A 24,934-nucleotide genomic window follows, 5' to 3' on the forward strand; every position below is an offset into this window, starting at 1 on the left:
TGAAAATGTAGATGTGCATCTTTTTTACCATGGAGGATATTATTTAAGAAAGTATGATAATATCCAGCCTGCCTAAATGTGAAGACAGAGCAGAGATGTGTGGATGAGAACCAGGAGGTGGACATGATATTTTAAAAAAGAAGAAAGAAGGGAAAAGAAAGAAAGAGGAAGAAGGGAGGCAGGGAAGGGAGGGAAGAGGAAAGGGGAAAGAAATAAAGGAAAATAAATTCAAAATAGGAATAAATTGGTTCTGATCTTCAGAGTACCAAAAATGTGGAATGAGAAAACAAATCCAAACAAATACGGAATGTAAGATTCAGTAGCTAACTGTCATGATCTCTACAGAAGAAATAGGGACCAATTGTTTTTCTTAGGGCCAAAGTCAAGGGTTTCTCACTGGTCAGGAAAGTAGTAACAAGGCCAACAAAATTAAGGGGGTTAAGGAGGAAATTTTTATCAAATGTTAAAAAAAAATTGTGAATTAACAGGAAAATGATACATTACACATAGAATATTGTTTAAGAGGGTTTGAGAATCATAAACTCCTTGCATTTTAAATCCAATCTGTGTTATTGTGTGTAGGTATGTCTCTTAAGTTTTAGTTTCTTCAGAAATTAAATGAGCATATTAGGGCAGTTGCAATGCCTAGAATTTAGGTTTGTATGTACTTGTGATTAGATATTTTTAAACTTCAGCTGTCCTCTTACTCAATGACTAGGCAAATAAATGCTTTTAACCTTGGGCCTTAATAAGTAAGCAGCTTGACACTGAACTGATTCTACTTCTCAGGTGTATTATTTCTACCTGTAATTTCCATCACTTGCAGTGGAGTATACTTGCATTCTAAGATAGCACTGGCTATAATGAATAAGAGGGAAAGCAGCAGAATCAATGTGCAGACTCCAGTAAATTTGTTAGGATCCAGACAACCAATTATATGAGAAGAATATTCCTCCCTTTCCACCACAGTGAAGACAATAAAGGAAATCTGAGATTACCTAATGACAGCAAGTGGGAAATCCCTAGGTATATTATCAATGTCCCTTGCTGACCTGTGGTCCAAAAAGTGAGAAAGGTAAATTGCATGGGGATAATAAACTAATTAGTACATGAACTGAATGTACTCCAGGTGAACAAAGATACTGTCTAACATTTCAGGGATTTTAAATGCCAAATTACATTTAGCTAGATAGTTTGGGGTTTCATAGAATAATTACTGAGCAGATCTACACACGGATGTCTGTTTTTGTGCCAGCAGGCAGGCAGGAGATGGCTCTAAGTTTTAATCACAGAGTCTCTTCTGTGCAGCTGCAGCTGAATGTCAAGTTACCCTTAGTCTAAAGCTCAACACTAAGCCTTATAGTATTATGTCCAGGCAGAGATTTCCTTTAACAGTTTTTACTTAAGCACTGTACTCTTTCTCATTCAGGTTTGAAATCTCCTGCATGATTCTTAAAAAGATACAGATTCCATTGTCACAATATTCGCTGCTTTATATTTATCTCTTTCTTTACATTAAAAATCACATTTAATTTTTGAAGTAAATTAATATTTACATTAACCCAAGAGTTTGCTGCTGCTTCTTAAAGTAAAGCAAGTTAGATCCTGATATTCTTTGTTGTTCCATTGCTCAGTCTTGTGTGCGACTCTTTGTGACTCCTTGGACTGCAGCATGCCAGGCTTCCCTGTCCTTCACTCTCTCCCGGAGTTTGCTCAAACTCATGCCATTCTTAAAAGTTTTAATTCATAAATTGTTTGGTTTCTCCTATGGACACTGATTTTAAATTCAGATTCTTTGAGAACAAAAACTTCAGCACATTTAGGAATACTTGGTTTCACATTTGCCTCTGGTTGCTCTATTGCTGTTTTTTAAGTATAATTCACAGTGGACTCATTCCTATTATGCACTTCTTAAAAAGCACCTACATAAGTCTATGTGACAGATAATATCACATACTCACTAAATGCATAACTATGTCTTATCTTTTCTGGTTTTCTCAGTTCTCCTGTGAGGTCCTTTGTTTGCAAGGGGTTCATAAATGTAAGCCCTCTGTACTCACATAAAAATATTCAAAACTTCTGTTTGTTATTTGCCAACAAGCAGGCAAGAGATAAGGAGATGGGGAAAGTCCAGATCCATGTAAGCTGCTGGCTTTCTTTCTTTCCATCTTTCATCACATGTTTCTCATTTTCTCATTGAGTGAAGCAGCAGATGGTATCTAAGAGTAAGAGAAATAAATTTTTCCTGTAAAAAATGTTTAGTTCTACCAAAAAAATACATGGTAATGAGCAAAACTATAAACTGTAAACATAAAAAAGGTTTGTAATACTTTACAAGTTAGACAATACCCAATAGTATACAACCTACTCCCTTTTTTAGAGTTTACAACCTGATTGCTTATGTCACAAATATTTTATTTCTTTTGGTCAAGAATTGGCAGTGTGAAATCTTCATACAAAGTGGAGAAAACCTGCAGGAAAACAGTAAAGTGCTATGATGAAGTGTTTTCTGCATCTATCTAAAGAGCTCCTCAGTGAATCCAGGGACTCATCTCTGTGTTCTGAAGAACTTGACGGACATTCAGTTGTTTGTCTGATTCCAAGAACGAAATAGGAGAGCTACATGGACCAATACTTCTCTACTACACAAGACAGTGAACAAGTCCCCCATGAAGCCACATATGCCTTTATTTGCTGCTAAGTCGCTTCAGTCGTGTCCAACTCTGTGCAACCCCATGGACTGCAGCCTACCAGGCTTCTCCATCCATGGGATTCTCCAGGCAAGATCACTGGAGTGGGTTGCCATTTCCTTCTCCAATGCATGAAAGTGGAAAGTGAAAATGAAGTCGCTCAGTCGTGTCTGACTCTTCACGACCCCGTGGACTACAGCCCACCAGGCTCCTCCATCCATGGGATTTTCCGGGCAACAGTACTGGAGTGGGGTGCCATTGCCTTCTCCCATGCCTTTATTTATCACCCCGTAAATATCTTTCTCATTGCTGATGGTTCAGTGATCTCCCCCATCTGGCCTCAAGCTTTCTTAAGCTATATTTCACTGTCCAGCCACATAAATCCTCTATTCCTGCTGAAACAGTGTGCTCACTGTCTTAGTATGCTGGGGCTGCCAAAACAAAATGCCACAGAAACCAGTGGCGTCATCAGCAGTTACCTTGTCACAGCTCTGGAGGCTAGAAGTCCATGATCCTGAGACCTCACTCCTTAGCTTGCAGACAGGTCCTGCCATGATCTTTGCTCTGTGCTCATGCATCCTTGATATCACTTTCTTCTTATAATGATACCAGTTAAATTGTATTGGGGCCAATACTGGGCTTCCCAGATGGCTCAGTGGTGAAAGAATCCATCTGCTAATGCAAGACCCACAGGAGACACAGGTTCAAGCCCTGGGTGGAGAAGATCTCCTGGAGAAGGAAATGGCTACCCACTCCAGGATTCTGGAGTGAATAATATTATTGCCTGAATAATCTCATGGACAGAGGAGCCTGGCAGACTACAGTCCATGGGATTGCAGAGAGTCAGACACGACTGAACTTGTAGACACAGGGTCAGTACTAAAGGCTACACTTTAATGTAATCACTTCTTTAAAGCCTCTGTCTTTAAACACAGTCATGTTTTGACATATTGGGGGTTAGGGCTTCAACAAATGAATTTTAGGGGAACACAATCAGCTCATAAGTTGCTTTTCTCCTATGTGTCCCATTTTCATGCTTTCCTTCCTATCCAGAGTGAAATAATACTAAATGCTTTCTTCTGAAGGTAGTCAAAATTTACTTACAGTCAAAGTCTAATTGAAGTTCCACCCATTTTGTAAATTCTTCCTGGACCATGCAACACACTGAAGCCCTTCTCTCTGTTTTCAAAGCAAATGTGTTCATCCAACTGCCTTGTAACTTAAAATATTTAAATTAAAGGAAAAGCAATCTTCTAAACTCTGCAAGAACTCATGCAATTTGAAATTCTCTTTCTGCTCTTAATAAGATTTTTTTTTTTTTAAACTTTACAATATTGTATTGGTTTTGCCAAATATCGAAATGAATCCGCCACCTGTATACCTGTGTTCCCCATCCTGAACCCTCCTTCCTCCTCCCTCCCTATACCCTCCCTCTGGGTCGTCCCAGTACACCAGCCCCAAGCATCCAGTATCGTGCATCGACCCTGGACTGGCGACTCGTTTCATACATGATATTATACATGTTTCAATGCCATTCTCCCAAATCTCCCCACCCTCTCCCTCTCCCACAGAGTCCATAAGACTGATCTATACATCAGTGTCTCTTTTGCTGTCTTGTACACAGGGTTATTGTTACCATCTTTCTAAATTCCATATATATGCGTTAGTATACTGTATTGGTGTTTTTCTTTCTGGCTTACTTCACTCTGTATAATAGATTCCAGTTTCATCCATCTCATTACTGGAAATAGAACTGCCTTATGATCCAGCAATCCCACTGCTGGGCATACACACTGAGGAAACCAGAAGGGAAAGAGACATGTGTACCCCAATGTTCATCACAGCACTGTTTATAATAGCCAGGACATGGAAGCAACCTAGATGCCCATCAGCAGATGAATGGATAAGAAAGCTATGGTACATATACACAAAGGAGTATTACTCAGCCATTAAAAAGATTATTATTTTAAATAATAATTTTGCATTGCTTGTTTTTGTGTTTTTTTACTTTCCTTCTCTGTTGATATTTTCATTGGATTATATTTTCTTTCTGCATAATAATATTTAATGGTTCCAGGTAAATATAACTTCAGATACTTAAGTAAAACTAAGAGAGATGTTGAAAGTGTTCTATAGTCTCTTTTTACATCTGTTCAGATCAGATCAGATCAGTCGCTCAGTCGTGTCCGACTCTTTGCGACCCCGTGAATCGCAGCATGCCAGGCCTCCCTGTCCCTCACCAACTCCTGGAGTTCACTCAGACTTACATCCATCGAGTCAGTGATGCCATCCAGCCATCTCATCCTCTGTCATCCCCTTCTCCTCTTGCCCCCAATCCCTCCCAGCATCAGAGTTTTTTCCAATGAGTCAACTCTTCACATGAGGTGGCCAAAGAATTGGAGTTTCAGCTTTAGCATCAGTCCTTCCAAAGAAATCCCAGGGCTGATCTCCTTCAGAATGGACTGGTTGGATCTCCTTGCAGTCCAAGGGACTCTCAAGAGTCTTCTCCAACACCACAGTTCAAAAGCATCAATTCTTCAGCACTCAGCCTTCTTCACAGTCCAACTCTCACATCCATACATGACCACAGGAAAAACCATAGCCTTGACTAGATGAACCTTTGTTTACATCTGTTATTTCCCTATTAAATGATGATCTCATGAAAATATAATAAAATATATAATTTTATTAAGAGCACAAAGAGAATTCAAATTGCATGAGTACTGGCAGAGTTTCAAAGGTTGCTTTTCCTCTAATTTAAATATTTTAAGTAGCCACATATTGATCAAGCAATTCTTCACTTATTTCTTCACAATTTTCTAAATCTCAGTATGGATATTTAAAGAAAAAAATATTTGGGGCTCACTTTCTAGAAAACTTTATGGACATTGCATTTTACTTGTAATAACCTTATGCATTTGCTTAGCATGCAACACAGATCCCATTATTGAAATTTAGAAATTTCTGATGCAATATGTATAAAATTGTTTGATCAATATATGGTGGCTTAAGATATTTAAATTAAAGGAAAAGCAACTTTTCAAATTTGCAAACACTCATTCAGTTTGAAAACTATCTCTTTATGCTCTTGATTTATAAATTTGTATAGCCAAAAAAGAGGTAAATTGTACTGCATTTTATTTTTGCAACTTTAAACATGTTATTAGTAGAATTGTTATCCATTTTATTAATTAATATAAATGTATGTTTTAATAAGTGATCACTTTTAATATACAAACAACTAGTTAGTGAAACTATGCTTCAAAATGTGTGGGCTATGAAAATATTTTACTTTTCATGCCCTGCTTTTCGCCATTTGCATTTCAGTTGAGTGTCTTCTTCAAAGTTTAAGAAACTCAACACATGGCCTAAATTCAACTCATAGACATGTTTTGTTTGGGAGGAATGTTGTTCAGTATTATTTTAAAATGTAAATACATTATCAAAATGTATAGGAAGTTTTGAAAAGTAGTATGGCTATCTACTGGAGAGTAGAGAGCAAAGAATTAGCTTTTCAGTTCAATACTAATGCCGCCACCCCTGATTGTCTTGAATGTGAATTTGAGCTTTTTCTCATTTGCGTCTTTTGGTTTGCTTTTATAAATCCAAACTATTTTATTGTACTTTAACTACTGCAATAAGTTCTTCTGAGTGTGTGATTCCTGTCCTTCTTATACCAGGAACTATGCAGAGTCCAGGGTAAAGAAATGTATAAAAATGTTTTCCCTGCTCCAGGTGTGCTGACGATCTAGTGGGAAAATAATTAATTAAAATATAGTAAATAAGCATATAAAGCCATATTCAAAGTGCTGTGGGAACACAGAAGAGAGAAAAAACTTTCATTCAAATCTTGCCTCTTTGGCGTTTCATTGAAGAAATATTACAAAGGAAACATTTAACTCATGTCAGATGTGCTGAAATAAAGACACATGGTATCTATACAAGCACCAAATTAAATCACAGGGACAATTTTCAGGCACATAAATTACTCTGGTTCAGGAGCAAAAGGATCATTAATATGAAAAGTGGTGAATTCGGAGACAATTTGTCATTATTAAAATTAGTGTTCTGTCAGTCCAAAAATCTCTGTTTCAGCAGTCCTTTTGTGTTACTGCAGCTGTTTATTGAGTTACCAGATCCAAGTGTTACAGGAGGTCCAACAGTGAGTGTATTATGCTGTTAAATATACAGGAGCAGACTGTAATCTGTAATGGTAGACTGACAGAGGATGACACATGTTAAACACTCAAATCTCAAAGAACCACTGTAACAGATAACCATGCATGGAACTGTTTGGGTACTGAGAAATGGACACATAGGGATGTTTTTGTTCACAATGCTCTTCATGTATTTAAAAGTATAGCCTGCTGGCGTGTAGATCAGATTTGACAGCTTGGAAATTATAGAACATTTTGCTAGTTTAATAAAAAGACTGAGGCCAGCGAAACCCATAGTTATGTCAATACACAACAGAGAGTGGAAAACAAAAATGGTAGCTGCTGCTGCTGCTGCTAAGTCGCTTCAGTCGTGTCCGACTCTGTGCGACCTCATAGATGGCAGCCCACCAGGCTTCCCCGTCCCTGGGATTCTCCAGGCAAGAACACTGGAGTGGGTTGCCATTTCCTTCTCCAGACAGAGGTTTAAAAAAATGGTGAAATGGAAAGATACAAATTTTTCTTTGTATGTGATCACTGCAAAACCACAAAGCTCGCAAGTCACTGAGATGATTATCACCACAGTAGGGTCAGCCTCCAAACCAAACTCATTTTAGCTACCTGGCTTACTTTAATCAAAATTTTAGTACCCCTCTATTTAAATATCTTAATATGTATTTTGATATTGTTTGTCCATCATGAGTTTCAATTGAGGAGTTATTATGATACTCTTTATTCAGCATCAGATGGAGAACCATTCATATCCTTCCCTTTGTTGTCTTCAGTAAAAGACAATAAAGGCAAAAAACACCAAAAAACCAAACGACAGATACTTTTAAATGAGAAACAATACATCTTGAGAGTTAATTTAAGTCAATATTATAAGTTATAAAAATAAAAGATTTAACCCATATTAAAAAAAGTTTTAACAAACATATAAGCATTTCTTCTGTTAAAATATGTAGAGAAGATCATTTTAAAGACACTATATCACTATGAACTATTCAGTTCAGTTCAGTCGCTCAGTCGTGTCCGACTCTTTGGGACCCCATGAATCACAGCACGCCAGGCCTCCCTGTCCATCACCAACTCCCGGAGTTCACGCAAACTCACGTCCATTGAGTCGTGCCATCCAGCCATCTCATCCTCTGTCGTCCCCTTCTCCTCTTGCCCCCAATCCCTCCCAGCATCAGAGTCTTTTCCAATGAGTCAACTCTTCACATGAGGTGGCCAAAGTACTGGAGTTTCAGCTTTAGCATCATTCCTTCCAAAGAAATCCAGGGCTGATCTCCTTCAGAATGGACTGGTTGGATCTCCTTGCAGTCCAAGGGACTCTCAAGAGTCTTCTCCAACACCACAGTTCAAAAGCATCAATTCTTCAGCGCTCAGCCTTCTTCACAGTCCAACTCTCACATCCATACATGACCACTGGAAAAACCATAGCCTGTGAACTATTAGAGAACCATTATTGGACAACATATGATTATATAAGTTTATTGAGAACACTCACATGTGCTGCATTGAACCCTACTTCCGACAAGGTAGAGGATTCTGTAGGTGTATCTTAACCTGAATCCATAACTCTCTAGCCACTTTTAGTTATAAGAACATTGTAAATATTTTAAGTTGAAAATTGTGATTTTCAACCCAAAGTCTTTTCTGTCTCCCAGTGTTAACTGTGTCTGCTTGTCTCCCCAGTAGCTTGAAGATGGTATGCGTGTGCATACATGGCTACATATGGGTGTGCAAGGGAATGTGTTACTATCTGAATGCATATGTGCATCCGTGCACATGAGTGTATGAAGAGCATATGTGTGAGTTGCAAAGTCTGGGGTCTCTTTTTGGCAGTGTGTGCTCTTTATCCCTGAAAGCCTTCCTGTTCTGGAGCCGAGTTTTCTAAAATAAATGCAGGTACTCGAGCTGTCTTTGTTTCATGTCAGCATGACATATCTTTCCCCATCCTTTTACTTTTAACCTAGTTGAGTCATATTTAAAGTGGGTTACTTGTAGACAGCATATAGTTGAGTCTTGGTTTTGTAATCCACTCTTGTAATATCTTTCTTTTAATTGGTGGATTTAAAATATCTACCATTAGAGCAATTATTGATAGTTGGATTAGTATCTATCATGTTGTAATTCTATTTGCTGTATTTTCTCTTGCCCCCTACCCTTTCTTTTTTGGCCTTTGCTGGTTTTAACTGGACATTTTAAATGACCCTATTTTATTTTCTCTTTTAGTGTATCAAATATACCTCATTTTAAAAGATTTTTAGTGGTGGCCCTAGAGTTTGCAACATACATTTTTAACTAACCTGAGACTACATTCAAATAATGCTATACTGCTTCATATGCAGTTCAAGTGACTTGTACCAGAGTTTTCACAGTTCTTTCTTCCCATTCCTTATGATGTTCTGTAGCTAAAAGTGAGTAGTTTAAAGTATAAAAATATACTTTAAAGTTTGAATATATTGTTAATTATAGAAAGCACATTGAGATAATGTCAGTCTCTGTCTGCCAATCATTACTAAGAAATCCCTTGCCCCACTTTGTTTCCATCCCATTAATTTAACAAGTCCCCAATTCTGGAATAATTTAACTGCCTGCTCCCTTCAGATCTATAACCGACTTCTAAAATGGACAAAATGTTAAAGAATATCATACAGCTTGAAGTCTCTATGAATTGATGTGATCTCAACAGGACCCTCAGAGCAACCACAGCAAGAGACTGTGCTTTCCATTAAGCTTTCTGTCTGGTTCTATATGACCACTATTTTAAAGCTTTTGTTTCTCTTAATCTCTTCTTCTATTTATTCCTTTCAGTAAAATTCTTTCAGTATCCATCAAGTTACTTATCCCAGAAAACTAAATGTCATCTTCAATTACTTCTTTCTTTCACTTTTCACATATAATCAAACAGGTCATTAGAGATTCATTATTTTTTTCTGTTTTTATAGAGATATGATTGACATATAATATCATGTAAGTTTAAGATGTACAACAAGGTGATTTGATGCATGTACATCACAAAATGATTACCACAGTAGATTATCATCATCATCTCACATAATTATCATGTGGTCGGTGTATAGTGAGAACAATTATGATTTACTCTCTTGGCAACTTTTGAGTATATACTAGAGTATATAATACAGTATTTTTAGCTATAATCACCATGCTATACATTAGATCCTCAGAATCTATTCCTCTTATAGCTGGAAATTTATACACTTTGACCAACATCTCCCCATTTCTCCTATCTCAGAGCCCCTGGTAACCAACATTTTAGTCCTTGTTACTATGAATTTGGCTTTTTAGATTCCAGATATAAGCGATACCACATGATATTTGATTTCCTCTGTTTGCCTTATTTCCCTAAGTAGAAGGCTCTCAAAGTACATTTATAGTGTCTCAAATGACAGGGTGTCCTCCTTTCTCGTGGCTGAATAATATTCCATGATCTCCACATCCTTGGGGTTACTTACTGGAAGATTATTGTGATTCTTTGGCATTTTCTTGGACGTGGGGTAGCTCCTCTTGGCTGCCGCCCCTGACCTTGTACGTGGGGTAGCTCCTCTAGGCAAAAAAGATGGGCTCAGTAAAGGACAGATATGGTATGGACCTAACAGAAGCAGAAGGTATTAAGAAGAGATGGCAAGAATACACAGAAGAGCTACACAAAAAAGATCTTCAGTTCAGTTCAGTTCAGTCACTCAGTTGTGTCCGACTCCCTGTGACACCATGAATCACAGCACACCAGGCCTCCCTGTCCATCACCAGCTCCCAGAGTTCACTCAAACTTACGTCCATCAAATCAGTGATGCCATCCAGCCAGCTCATCCTCTGTCATCCCCTTTTCCTCCTGCCCTCAATCCCTCCCGGCATCAGAGTCTTTTCCAATGAGTCAACTCTTCGCATGAGGTGGCCAAAGTATTGGAGTTTCAGCTTTAGCATTATTGCTTCCAAAGAACACCCAGGGCTGATCTCCTTTAGAATGGACTGGTTGGATCTCCTTGCAGTTTAAGGGACTCTCAAGAGTCTTCTTCAACACCACAGTTCAAAAGCATCAATTCTTCGGTGCTCAGCTTTCGTCACAGTCCAACTCTCACATCCATACATGACCACTGGAAAAACCATAGCCTTGACTAGACAGATCTTTGTTGGCAAAGTAATGTCTCTGGTGTGACCACTCACCTAGAGCCAGACATCCTGGAATGTAAAGTCAAGTGGGCCTTAGGAAGCAGCACTACGAACAAAGCTAGTGGAGGTGATGGAATTCCAGTTGAGCTATTTCAAATCCTAAAAGATGATGCTGTGAAAGCGCTGCGCTCAATATGTCAGAAAATTTGGAAAACTGTGTAGTGGCCACAGGACTGGAAAAGGTCAGTTTTCATTCCAATCCCAAGAACAGGCAATGCCAAAGAATGCTCAAACTACCACACAATTGCACTCATCTCACATGCTAGTAAAGTAATGCTCAAAATTCTCTAAACCAGGCTTCAGCAATATGTGAACCGTGAACTCCCAGATGTTCAAGCTGGTTTTAGAAAAGGGAGAGGAACCAGAGATCAAATTGCCAACATTCACTGGATCATTGAAAATGCAATAGAGTTTCAGAAAAACATCTATTTCTGCTTTATTGACCATGCCAAAGCTTTTGACTATGTGGATCCCAATAAACTGTGGAAAATTCTTCAAGAGATGGAAATATCAGACCACCTGACGTGCCTCTTCAGAAATCTGTATGCAGGTCAGGAAGCAACAGTTAGAACTGGACATGGAACAACAGACTGGTTCCAAATAGGAAAAGGAGTATGTCAAGGGTATATATTGTCACCCTGCTTATTTAACTTATATGCAGAGTACATCATGAGAAATTCTGGGCTGGAAGAAGCACAAGCTGGAATCAAGATTGCCAGGAGAAATATCAATAACCTCAGATATGCAGATGACACCACCCTTATGGCAGAAAGTGAAGAAGAACTAAAGAGCCTCTTGAAGAAAGTGAAAGAGGAGATTGAAAAAGTTGGCTTAAAGCTCAACATTCAGAAAACTAAGATCATGGCTTCTGGTCACATCACTTAATGACAAGTAGATGGGGAAACAGTGGAAACAGTGGCTGACTTTAATTTTGGGGGCTCCAAAATCACTGAAGATGGTGGTTTCAGCCATGAAATCCTCCTTACTTACTTACTCCCTGGAAGGAAATTTATGACCAAACTAGACAGCATATTAAAAAGCAGAGATATTACTTTGTCAACAAACGTCTGTCTAGTCAAGGCTATGTTTTCTCCAGTAATCATGTATGGATGTGAGAGTTGGACTATAAAGAAAGCTCAGCACCAAAGAGTTGATGCTTTTGAACTGTGGTGTTGGAGAAGACTCTTGAGAGTCCCTTGGACTGCAAGGAGATCCAACCACTCCATCCTGAAGAAGATCAGTCCTGGGTGTTTATTGGAAGGACTGATGTTGGAGCTGAAACTCCAATATTTTGACCACGTGATGCGAAGAGCTGACTCATTTGAAAAGACCCTGATGTTGAGAAAGATTGAAGGCAGGAGGAGAAGGGGATGACACAGGATGAGATGGTTAGACGGCATCATCGACTCAATGGACATGAGTTTGGGTAAACTCCTGGAGTTGGTCATGGACAGGGAGGCCTGTCATGCTGCGGTTCATGAGGTTGCAAAGAGTCGGACACGGCTGAGCGACTACACTGAACTGAACTTGGTGTTTTCTTGATTTTTTATATTCCTTAATGTCTTGCATATCTGCCTTCGCATTTCAAGTAACAATCACCTCCTCTAGTCTTTAATAACTGACTTTAGGAGAGAAATACCTTCTGACAGTCCTGCAAGGAATTCTGAATCTTTCTCAGTTCTTCTATAAATCGTTTGCTTCACAGTGTTCTCTTTTGAGAGAGTTCTTAGTTTTATGCCTTCTCTGAATCCAGCTATGTACTAGGCTGGGTTCCGAGACTCCCCCTTTTGCTTTCCCCGAGGTGGAGCTAAAGCTCAAATTTGTAGCCTCTCAGAGGCAGGCTTGGCCTGGTCTCCTGTGCATGCTCACTATGAGTCTTGGGAGCACCACTGCGAGCCCACCTGCAAAGTTGACCTGGTTTACTGCACATGCTCACTAGCTTTCTCAGGAACACATACTGAGGACCCTCCACAGGGTAAAGCTGTGTGTGGGTGAGCCGTGCAAAGCTCTGAGGTTTCCTATGGCCCACTTGAAGGAATCTGCAGACAGACATGCCCAAAGGCTTCTGGATGGGCTTCTTGATGGAATGAGAAGCAGTTCTCATTGAAGGAACTGCAACCCTTCAATGCCTCCAAGAGTGTTATCTGCCCCTCTTCCAGCCTGTTCCCATCCACCAGTCATTCAGCTCATGACTCAGGACTCTGGATGGGTTGAAAGACATGAGGATTCTTTGGGAGCATCCTGCACAGCTGGGGGAAGTGGGTGCTCCCTCACAAGCTTTCACTTGCTCTCTCAGGAGAAATCGTGGCTTGAGAAAAATGTGTCTTGGCAGTGAACTGTGCTGTCCTGGGGGAAAGGTGATATGGGGTAAACTTGAACTCTTTCTTTTATCCTCTCCAGTGCATCCAAACTCTATTTTTTTTTCCTCCACTGGAATCTGGACTTCCACAAGGGCTCTATCTTCAGTGGGTGATTGTCCAAGATGGTGTTCTCCAGGGACCCCTGGACTGAATCCAAGAGGAGCTGGACTCAGTTCATAGGCCACTGTAGGGGTCACAGCTGGGACCGAAGTCTGTATACCTATTACCCTTACCCACGGGTGGGATAGACTCCCTACAGTTCCCTTGGAAATGTTCCTGGATCCCACAGCTTTCTCAAAGGCACTTTGGTCGTTGTTGTTGTTGTTGTTTAGTCACTCAGTCGTCTTTGCGACCCCACAGACTGCAGTGCACCAGGCTTCTCTGTCCTTCACTGTCTCCGGAGTTTGCTCAGATTCATGTCCATTGAGTCAGTGATGCTATTTTACCATCTTATCCTCTGCCGCCCCCTTTTCCTTTTGCCTTCGATCTTTCCCAACATTAGGATCTTTTCCAATGAGTCAGTTCTTCACGTCAGGTGGTCCGTGAATGTACGTCAAATTGTTATTGTTTGAAGGTGAGACACAAATGAGGGACATATTCATTCACATTGCTGACATCACCCCTCGACTGATTATCTTAACACCATTTGAATCTGTTTAATTTGTGTCGCTTCCCATGGGTACTGGCCAGGTCATCATTATCTCTCAATCATTTGACTAGAAAAACCTCCTCAATGACTTCTGACCTCCAATCTTCACCTGTTTTCAAAAGGAAGTCAGGATGTATTTCTTAAAATGCACACCTGACTATACTTCACCCCTATTCAAAATTGGTCAGTGTTTCTCCATCGTTCTTCAGATTGAAACTCAAACCCTTCAAGAACTTAAAAGATCTATGTGAACTGGTCTTTTCCTTTCTCTTGCTACCTTGCCCCCTTGTATGGACTACATTGCATTTTTAGTTTCTGGAATGTAAACTTTCACCAACTGTCACACTCACATTTCTCTCTTCTAACATGTGACCTTAGCTTCAGGTCCCCATTCCTACTCCAACTCATTCTCTTACATGAAGTGGCCCTAACTCATCATTTTTCAGATTTTTAAATCCAAGCTTCTTTAAAAAAAAAAAATTCCAAAAGTCCTTCTTTAAGATTTTTTTTTTATATGAACCACTTTTTTTTTTTTAATTTGTTACAATATTGCCTCTGTTTTAAGTTTCAGGGGTTGAACCTGTACCCACTACATTGGAAGGCAAACTCTTAACCACTGCACAGCCAAGGAAGACCCCTTCTACAAGTCTTAGATCAGTGCCCAGCTCCCTGCATCTGTGTGATGTCATAGAGTAGGGAATTGCTACATCACATTGTATTATAATCTGCTATGTTCTTTACTATATCGCCACTTAACCCTCAACTCTTCTAGGCAAAAAGTATTTATAGTTTATTAATAATTATATCTCCAGTCCCTATTTAACTGACATTTGGTAGGCAATTAATATTTAATAAATTAAAATATTAATAAATAAATAATAAATTGGTTGATTGAAGAAATAAAAATTCTTTCTTTTCCCCCTTGAAAACTGTTGAACTCTGAGGCTATTAGCGCAGCTTACACTGATCACTAAAGGACATGTTTCCTCTGCCCAGGGGCTGAACTGCCCATGATTATTCCCGGGGTTATGAATTTGCACTTCTATGACTTTTACATAGCACTATTGAAGCATGGTTGGAAAGGAGATTCAATCTTTTGAAAAGAGAGTAATGCTAAGTAGCTCAGATGGGAAGCAGCTTTGGTTGGTTGTCTCCCTTCATGTAAAAACGATAGGTCTTTGTTCAGAATCAGGCCGTGCTAAAAGGCAATTATGGCCAACATCTAAAACCTGGATTGTGACTTGACTATTAAAACAAGACAAAACACAAATATATTCAATAGTGATATGGTTGTGAGCATGTGTTGCCTTTTAATGACTTAGGCCTCTATTAATGTACAAGAAAAATGGAGAGTATAGCTCCTGCTCACTGAAATAGAGCCGGCACCCACTGTTCTCTGTTAGGACAGATGCCTTCTTCCCAATGGCTTTGACGTTCAGGAAGCTTCTTCATTCAGGAAGATCAGTGTTTACACTCTAGTTGGTCTTGAATCAAAATAGTTCTAATTTGTTAATAATTCACTAACCAAATATTATGACTGCAAAACTGGGACACTGGTAAATAATCAGATGCAGAATGGAACTTCTGTTGCATTTAGCCTGATAAATGGAAATGGAAAATACAAATAAAAAATGTAATTTAGCAATTCATTGTCTCCTATTAAATACCAGCTGTTTTCAGGGATTTAGGACAGGGTGTTTTGTGTTTCCCCTCACGTTTGGAGAATATGGGGAATAATTGGAAAGCAATGAAGTTATTTCACATTTTCTACTAGCAAAAGTAGTGTATGGTATACCAAGGACTCATTTGTTTATTCAATAAATATTTGTTGTGAACCTAGTATTCCCTGACATCTTGCAAACCCAGGGTAGAGTGTATGAGAGAGAGCTTACATTTTAAAATGGGAGGAGGGAGCAAGAAAGAACCAGATACATAAGGTCAGGTGGTAAGTGCCTTGAAGGACAAGGGAAGGGGTCTAGGGGTACTCTTTGATTCAGGTGCGTAAGGGTGGAGCAAAGCAGACATCAGCTCATGGCATTACTTCCCTTGAGTACTGTCTGTCTATGAAATCTCATTGCACTTTGTGAAATAAAACAAAAGATTACATTTAACCATCTTGTCCTATATTGATTCTTAACTGCAGCTGTTGGAAGTGATTCTGGGGGATAAAACTTACATTTATTAAGAAATTGCATGAAGACTACAAAAGAGCTTCATATGTTAGATGTCAAACAGTGATTTTTACTCTGGTGTAAATATATCCAACATTTTCTGGTCTGACTAGAAATCACAGTGACTATCATAAGCATGATATATGCAGTTATTTCAGCAAATCAAAGAAACACCAACTTTGCTTACAAAAGATATTACCTCTGAGATGTATATCAACTAATTAAAAACTATATTAGATATGTTAACTACTCCATAGTTACTTTAATTGAATATGCATAACGATAATACATTTTATAAAACTGTAATTTATTGTTTCTATTTATAGTAGAAAATTCTGAGATTCAGAGATGTTAATCTATATGGTAGGGCAGAGACAGTCTTAAACCCAGGCATTTTGGTTCCATATTTCATATTGGTACTGTCCCACTGTGTGCACACCAAATCGATGTGAATTATAACAGCAACCCAAAATCCTTTATGTTTTCTGACTTAGGCAGTAAAGACTCCCAGGATAATATGTTATTATTTCTTTCTCTTTTTTTTTTAACTGTTTGATTAGCATTATTTTCTTCATCAAACCTGCTCTGAATTAAAAACAAAAGTTTAGTTTTTTACACACCCAGGAAAAGTCTTCCTTATAATAGTCAAGGGTGTGGGATGCTAAAGCATCAGCTGAGAGCAGTAATTAATTATAAACGCCTGTGGCGACGCTCATCTTACATGAAACCGCACTGAAAGTCACAGGGAAGGAAAGAGCTCCCTCTGCTTAGAGAAGCAGGGTGAGTGGTTGAATCAATAGCGGGAGTGTACTCAGTAGAGATTTAAAGACGTGAACTAAATCATCCCTACATTTTTCCTGTCCATCTGCCCTAGAGATGGTGAAATATGTTTGACTCTGGGCCTTTCTCTGCTTCCCTTTCTTCCCTTTGCTCTCTTCCTTCCTGCCCTCCTGCTTCTTCCTTCCTTCCACCCTCCCTCCCTTCCTTCTTTCCTTTCTTTGTTCCTTTCTTCTTGTTCTTGTCCTCTTTTTGTTTCTCCTTCTAAGACCAGTTTTAGAGAAAGACATTTTGAATGGTCTTTTGAAATCAATGTTTCTTTAATATTGAAAGTTTGGAGTTACTGTCAACTTGTAGAACACATTTCTATTAAGAAATATGCTAATCTTCCCATATGAAATAGCAGTTTCTGTCTTCACTGTGTATTATTTTGAAATGTTCAGAGTCAATAATCAGTTGAAATTGTATATGTGTAGAGATATAAATATTGAAGTAGTGACCTATTTCTTTCACTTCTAAAAACATTTAATACATAAATCAAATTTTATGTTAGATCAATTCTAGGAAAAGTTCACAAAGAAATGTTAGTTTTGACCTAATGTTGTTATAAATAAAATCTACCAGATAATTAAAATGATATAAGGAGAAAAAGAAGAAAATAGAAATTAGATAAACTTGTTACCAAAGTCTCTGGCAGAACCTTGGGTGTGAGCACTTATTCTGAATTCACATACCCAACTTTGAGCAATGATTTGCTGGGATTCCATTTATAATCTCAGAGAGAACACTCAAACCCTTTGATCTTCATGAACCTTTTCTCTAAAACAGGGTGAGTTCTTAGCACTTAATCAATACAACAAAAATGAACATAAAGCCCCATGGCAAAGTTATATAAATAAATTAATATTATGATTCAATAGCATCATGTATTTAAAAAATCAATCATTGATCAAATTTTCAACATATGATACTTTAAAAAAAAATAAAGTGGTATAATTCAATAGTGAATTCCAAGCTAATGATAGGCTTTTAGACTGAGTGGCAAAGTAATATAACTGTATTAGATTTGGGCAAATATTCCTTACTTTTGGCATCTGAAAACATAGACATAAGCATATACCAAGTTATTAGTTGCCCAGGTCTGAAAAGGTAGCATTGGGGTGCCTCTAATTATAATACAACAATTATGTCATAAGTGCTTAAAGCTGGTAATGTTGGTATAGTGCTTAAAACTTGGTAATGAGTGCTTAAAACTTGGCAATGTTAAGCGCAGTTTAATTCTTAGTATCTCTTGGTGGTTCCAGCCTATGTTCAGAACAAAAAGACATAAGATCTCCTTTTATAGGAAATATATGAGTACAATGCCAAAGCCCATCAGATGAACCATCAGAGATGCCTTCCCCTATATTCCATCTATGTTCACATTTTATGAGAACTAAAAGCCTAATCAATAATTTAACAAACTAATGGACATATTTTTAAACACAATGAACTCTTTCTGAAGAGCAGCACATTGACAGGGCCACAGAGGCAGAAATGGAAACTACCCACTATTATTTAATGTTTATCTGTGCTGTGGCATGAAGACAAGGCTAGCTGCTTTAAAACAGGATACATTTCTTCTTGCTCTGCAAAGTTACTGTATCTTCCTGTATTTGTTATAATACTGTGCTTTTCCTATGAACCAGGTATCTGACAACTCTGAACAATTGCATTTTTAGAGGCACTATAAGGCACAGAATTGATACCCAAATATTTCAAGTGTATTTTAAATAAGAATATATGCTCTAAAAATGATTTTAAATTCCAATTTAAGCTACTACACTTGATTTTCTGGTTATGGATATTAGCATCCATACAATTTACGCTGCCATTGTGTCTGTCATACAAGTAGGAAAAGCCAGAAAACTGTTCAGGTATTGGCAGTCTAAAAATATTTTTGCTCAATTTAAAGAAAGTTGATGCTTCATTTTCTGGATAAAATAAAGCTTTTGTTTTTGTTTCCCGCCCCCCCCCCCCCTGCTTTTTCCCTTATCCTTTCTACTTAATAAGAGAGACAAAATAAAATGATATACAAAACAACTGAATGACTTGCAGCTAAAGACTCAGAAGAGCAGTCACTTGCCCACATTTACAGAATAATAATTTGTTTGTCGCTGCAACAGGCTGTGCTTTTACCCACATTTAAAAATTAGCCTCCCCATGGCTCAGCAGGGGAAGAATTCACCTGCAATTCAGGAGACACAGATTCGATCCGTGGATTCAGGGTAAGATCCCCTGGAGGAGGAAATGACAACCCCCTTCAGTATTCTTGCCTGGGAAATTCCATGAACAGAGAACCCCGGGGGTTACAGTCCAGATGGTCACAGAATCAGACACAACTGAGCACGAGCATGACAAAATGAAAGGTTACCCTTTAGAGTTCCATTATTTTTTATCCAATTCCCTGTTACCAACATTTATATATCACTTTATTTAAAACCTCCTCTTTCTTTGAACAGTAGATACCTCCTTCAATAGATTTATTCCAGGTCATGATTTTCCTAAATTTGGTGCGTGTGTATTGCACCTGACATCGAGAAACTCTGTTTTATGTTTTTAATGAATAATTAGACTATGAGAGTAACTTCCAGCTTGATTTTAATTTTTACGACAGATTAAAGGAAGAATTTAGATTTTGTTCATGTTTGGTTATAATAGAGTTGAGAGTGTGGAGAGTGAGGGAGAGACACATGTCTCAGAGACAGTGACAAGGTGGAGGCGGCCCAGAGGCCAGCGTGGTGACAGAAGCCTGGCCTCAGTGACCCCTCTGGAAGCCTTGCCAACAGGGGGCCTACTGACATTAGCATTGGGTATCTCATTCTTAATCTCATCCGTTGAACATGATGTCTATGAATGGTAAAGTGCTACGCAAATCTCTGAGCTACAGTATTTCCAGGTCCAGTTGGTCTGCATTTGTAAACCATTTGCAGCATGTATCACAGTCATACCTTTTCTAGATGATGCTTTGGGAAGTATTGGGCAGGAGTAGTTTTACTATATCCTTAAGGAAATAACAATCAGAATAAAAGCACAGGATAAGTGGAGGAACATATTGTTTAGTTGCAAAGTCGTGTCCGACTCCCCATGGACTATAGCCCTCCAGGCTGCTCTGTCCATGGGATTTCCCAGGCAAAATTACTGGAGTATGTTGCCATCTCCTCCAGGGGATCTTCCTGACCCAGGGATCAAACTCACATCCCCTGCATTGGCAGGCAGATTTTTTACCACTGAACCATCAGGGAAACTGTGGTGAACATATACTGTCGTGTAAAAAATAGTAGCAATATATTATGTCTGTAAAAATTTATTTACAGCTATTTTATACTGAATTTCTTTTGACATTCCTTATTTATGCTTCTGAAAACATCCAATATTAATTTGTCTTACTCTTCCTCCATGCTTTGAATAGTTTTTTTTTTTTTTTAATAAACAAGACATGTGGCCAGAAATCCTAAAACTAAAATGTTCTGTCTGCTCAACAGGCACTTTTAGCAACTCATATATGCACAGTTCAGTTGTGCTTACAGAATTTTTCTTCTTAAAGTGCAGTCAGTTGACCATGTACCAGCACTAATTTATTTCTAACCAGTAAAACATGCACGCATGCTGCCTGGTACACAGCTATTGGAACTGTTGTGGCCAGGTTGCTCGCCTTTTTTCTCAGCAATGGGACATTTAAATGCAGAGGCGTGCCTCAGCTTAGAACCACACAGTGTCTCCAGACTGCTTTCTTCCAAACGTGCATTTTCCATTTGCCTTGCGTCCGTGTTTTACTTCCTTCAGAAAGCACAACTTGTTCTCCTAAGGAAATTCTGGATAAACGACAAAATTAGTAGGCCACAAAATCTTTTAAGAGCACTATGGCAATGCCCACTCTATAGTATACATCTGCTCATGATATAAAAATAATTTTTACCATATTCTCCAAGTAGTATTTTTTTATTTATGGTTTCGTCGGATTTTAGATGACAGGTGCCTTAAAATTCCATTTTAAAATAACAGTGCTAGAGGGCAGGTGGGAGATTTCTAGGACCTTATAATATTTCTTCAGACATTTGCCTGCAGCCTGGTTTTTCATAATAATTTCAGTCCTGAGGAACTATAATTATCCTGGACAATTCTACTTATACTGTCTTATTTCTTAATTATAGTAGTGACATGAGATAAATGTACACTTATTGGGATCAAATGCATATTATTTTGTGGTGATTACAAAGACGTTTTCATGACCGCAATTGCAATTATATGGTCATCAACTAGTGATACTATGTTATGTTCTAAAAAATCTATAATTAAGTCCTGCCAAGAGGGCACTTTCTATTTGGGGGAAAAAAAAATGAGCTTAAAAGTGAGAGAGAGTTTGACCAATGTAAAGACCCTGAACCTGTTCAAATGATTCCACATGAATCTCAAAATCATTATATCAACTAACATGTGAGGGATTTAATTTGAATTTCTATCTAAACAAGCTTTGTAAAGAATATTCTTTAAAATGGTTTTTCTCTCTTCTGACCTTTAAAATAAAAAGCTTTGAATACACCCCGGGGGGTTGGGAGGCGAGTAGGAATGGACTGGAAATATGATAGGCGTAATACTGCCTTCAAAGATAAATTTGTAGCCTATCTGTAAAATTCTTTTCAAATACTATAATTTGTTGTCTTAAAAATAATCATGTGAGTCCAAAAATAATTTATGTTCTGTTGTCATTCTGAGTTAAAAAAGAAAACCTTTACGTTGCCAAGATAATACCTAGATTTTCTACTTTCTTCATATTTTGGTCTTTTATTTTCAAAAGGCAAAAGTAAAGCAATGATGGATGTCAAACTCTATACATAAAACTGTTTAGGTGAAGGTTTGGGGTATATCATGTATCAGCTTTCCCTAGGTTTTAAATTCTGCTCTGCCGTTGAATAAGGGACCTGAACAAATCATTTAACTATGCCTCAGTCCATGGGGTTGCTAAGAGTCGGACATGGCTGAGCGACTTCACTTTCACTTTTCACCTTCATGCATTGGAGAAGGAAATGGCAACCCACTCCAGTGTTCTTGCCTGGAGAATCCCAGGGACGGGGGAGCCTGGTGGGCTGCCTTCTATGGGGTCTCACAGAGTCGGACACGACTGAAGTGACTTAGCAGCAGCAGCAGCAGCGGTTTCTTCATCTCTCGAAGGGGACAATAACCATACCTGCCTTATAAGACTGTGGTGAGGACTTAATCATTTCATACATGTAAAGGGCTTAGAGTTATGCCTAACACATAGTAAGTGTTATATACTTGATGGTGATATTTTATGTAATTCAGGATTTTGAGGAGAATAGTCCAAGTTCATCCACTCTCCTCCCTACCTTCAGCCATGATGAGGAGTATCTTTAACCAGCTTAGTGAGCTGTCCTCAGAAGATCCTTTTCAGCCTTCTAGTAAAGGGCATTCCATGAATCTGATACCTTTGACTTACAGCTTATACTACCTTACCAGAGTGCTTTTTTCTTAATTCTTGGGCAAGCTAAAGCTCTATTTTTTTCTAGTTTTATTGAGATATGATTGCCATACTGCATTGTTTAAGTTCAAGGTGTACAGCACAATGACGTGACTTAGCATACATTATGAAATGATTACCACAATAATTTTAGTGACTATCCATTATTTTATATAGACACAAAATTAAAGCAATTAGAAAAGAAATATTTTCTCCTCATGATGAGAACTTATAATTTACTCTCTTTACAAGTTTCATGCATAACATACAGAAGTGTTAATTGTATTTAGCATGTTGTACATTATATCCTTTGTAGTTATTTATCTTGTAACTGGAAGTTTATACCTTTTTGACTAACTTCATCCACTCCCTCCTCCCTCTTCCCACCCCCTCGCCTCTGGTTGCCACAAATCTGATCTCTTTTTCTGTGAGATTTTATATTTGTTTGTTTTTGACATATAATTGATGTACCACACTATCTTAGTTTCTGGTATACAACATAGTGATTCATTATTTCTATGCATTTTTTTTTGCTTTTTAAAAATTTTTTTAATATAAATTTATTTATTTTAATTGGAGAGGGAGAGGGTGGGATGATTTGGGAGAACGGCATTGAAACATGTATAATATCTTATATTTCTATACATTTTTAAATGACCACCACAATATGTCTAGTTACTATCTACCACCATACAAAGGTATTACATATTTATTCACTATATTCCCCACACTGTATATTTCATGAGTCATTGATTTTGCAACTAGAAGTTTGTACCTTCTCATCTCCCTCACTTATTTCTCTTCCCCCTGAGCCCCCTTTTCTCTGGCCACCACCTGCTTGTTTTGTATATCTGTGACCCTTGTTTCTGTTTTGTTATGTTTGTTCATTTGTTTTGTGTTTTAGATTCCACATGTAAGTGAAATCATACAGCATTTGTCTTTTTCTGTCTGACTTATTTCAGTCAATATAATACCCCCTAAGTCCATCCATATCACAAATGGAAAGATTTCATTTCTTTTATGGCTAAGTAATATTCCATAATATATATGTGTTACTATATATATATATATATATATATATATATATAGCATCTTCTTTATCCATTCATCTAATGATCAGCATTCAGGTTGCTACCATATCTTGGCTATTATAGATAACACTGCAAAAAAGATAGGCGTGCATGTATCTTTTCTAAATTGTGCTTTAATTTTCATCATATACATACCCCAGAGTAGAATTGCTGGATTATGTTAGTTATCTTTTTAATTTTTTGAAGACCCTCCATACTGTTTCTCACAGTAGCTGCACCAGTTTACATTCTTAGCAATATAGCATGAGGATTCTCTTTTCTCCACATCCTATCCAACGCTTGTTATTTATTGTCTTTTTTTATAATAGTCATTCTGACAGGTTTGAGATGATATCTTACTGTGGTTTTGATTTGCGTGTCCCTAATAATGACTAGAGATCTCTTCAAGAAAATTAGATATACCAAGGGAACATTTCATGCAAAGATGGGCTCAATAAAGGACAGAAATGGTATGGACCTAACAGAAGCAGAAGATATTAAGAAGAGGTGGCAAGAATACACAGAAAAAATGTACAAAAAAGATTTTCATGACCCAGATAATCATGATGGTGTGATCACTGACCTAGAGCCGGACATCCTGGAATGTGAAGTCAAGTGGGCCTTAGAAAGCATCACTATGAACAAAGCTAGTGGAGGTGATGGAATTTCAGTTGACCTATTTCAAATCCTGAAAGATGATGCTGTGAAAGTGCTGCACTCAATATGCCAACAAATTTGGAAAGCTCAGCAGTGGCCACAGGACTGGAAAAGGTCAGTTTTCATCCCAATCCCAAAGAAAGGCAATGCCAAAGAATGCTCAAACTACCACACAGTTGCATTCATCTCACAGGCTAGTAAAGTAATGCTCAAAATTCTCCAAGCCAGGCTTCAGCAATATGTGAACCATGAACTTCCAGTTGTTCAAGCTGGTTTTAGAAAAGGCAGAGGAACCAGAGACCAAATTGCCAACATCTGCTGGATCATGGAAAAAGCAAGAGAGTTCTAGAAAAACATCTATTTCTGCTTTATTGACCATGCCAAAGCCTTTGACTGTGTGGATCACAATAAACTGTGGAAAATTATGAAGGAAATGGGAATACCAGACCACCAGACCTGCCTCTTGAGAAATCTGTATGCAGGTCAGGAAGCAACAGTTAGAACTGGACGTGGAACAACAGACTGGATCCAAATAGGAAAAGGAATACGTTAAGGCTATATATTGTCACCCTGCTTATTTAACTTATATGCAGAGTACATCATGAGAAATGCTGGGCTGGAAGAAGGACAAGCTGGAATATCAATCACCTCAGATATGCAGATGACACCACCCTTATGGCAGAAAGTGAAG

The 24,934-nt window shown here is 38.2% G+C and overlaps 1 protein-coding gene across 1 annotated transcript in view; it reads left to right on the forward strand.

Moving 5' to 3' along the window:
- Window positions 1–24,934, forward strand: part of LOC133250034 (bifunctional heparan sulfate N-deacetylase/N-sulfotransferase 4-like) — a 103,374-nt gene that overhangs the window by 41,987 nt on the left and 36,453 nt on the right. The window contains exon 3 of the mRNA XM_061421205.1: window positions 6,690–6,852. Within this exon, the coding sequence (XP_061277189.1) occupies window positions 6,690–6,852 (163 nt within the window). The remainder of the gene's footprint in view (window positions 1–6,689; window positions 6,853–24,934) is intronic.

Source organism: Bos javanicus, chromosome 6, assembly GCF_032452875.1.
Source record: "Bos javanicus breed banteng chromosome 6, ARS-OSU_banteng_1.0, whole genome shotgun sequence".
In the NCBI taxonomy this organism is placed as follows: domain Eukaryota; kingdom Metazoa; phylum Chordata; class Mammalia; order Artiodactyla; family Bovidae; genus Bos; species Bos javanicus.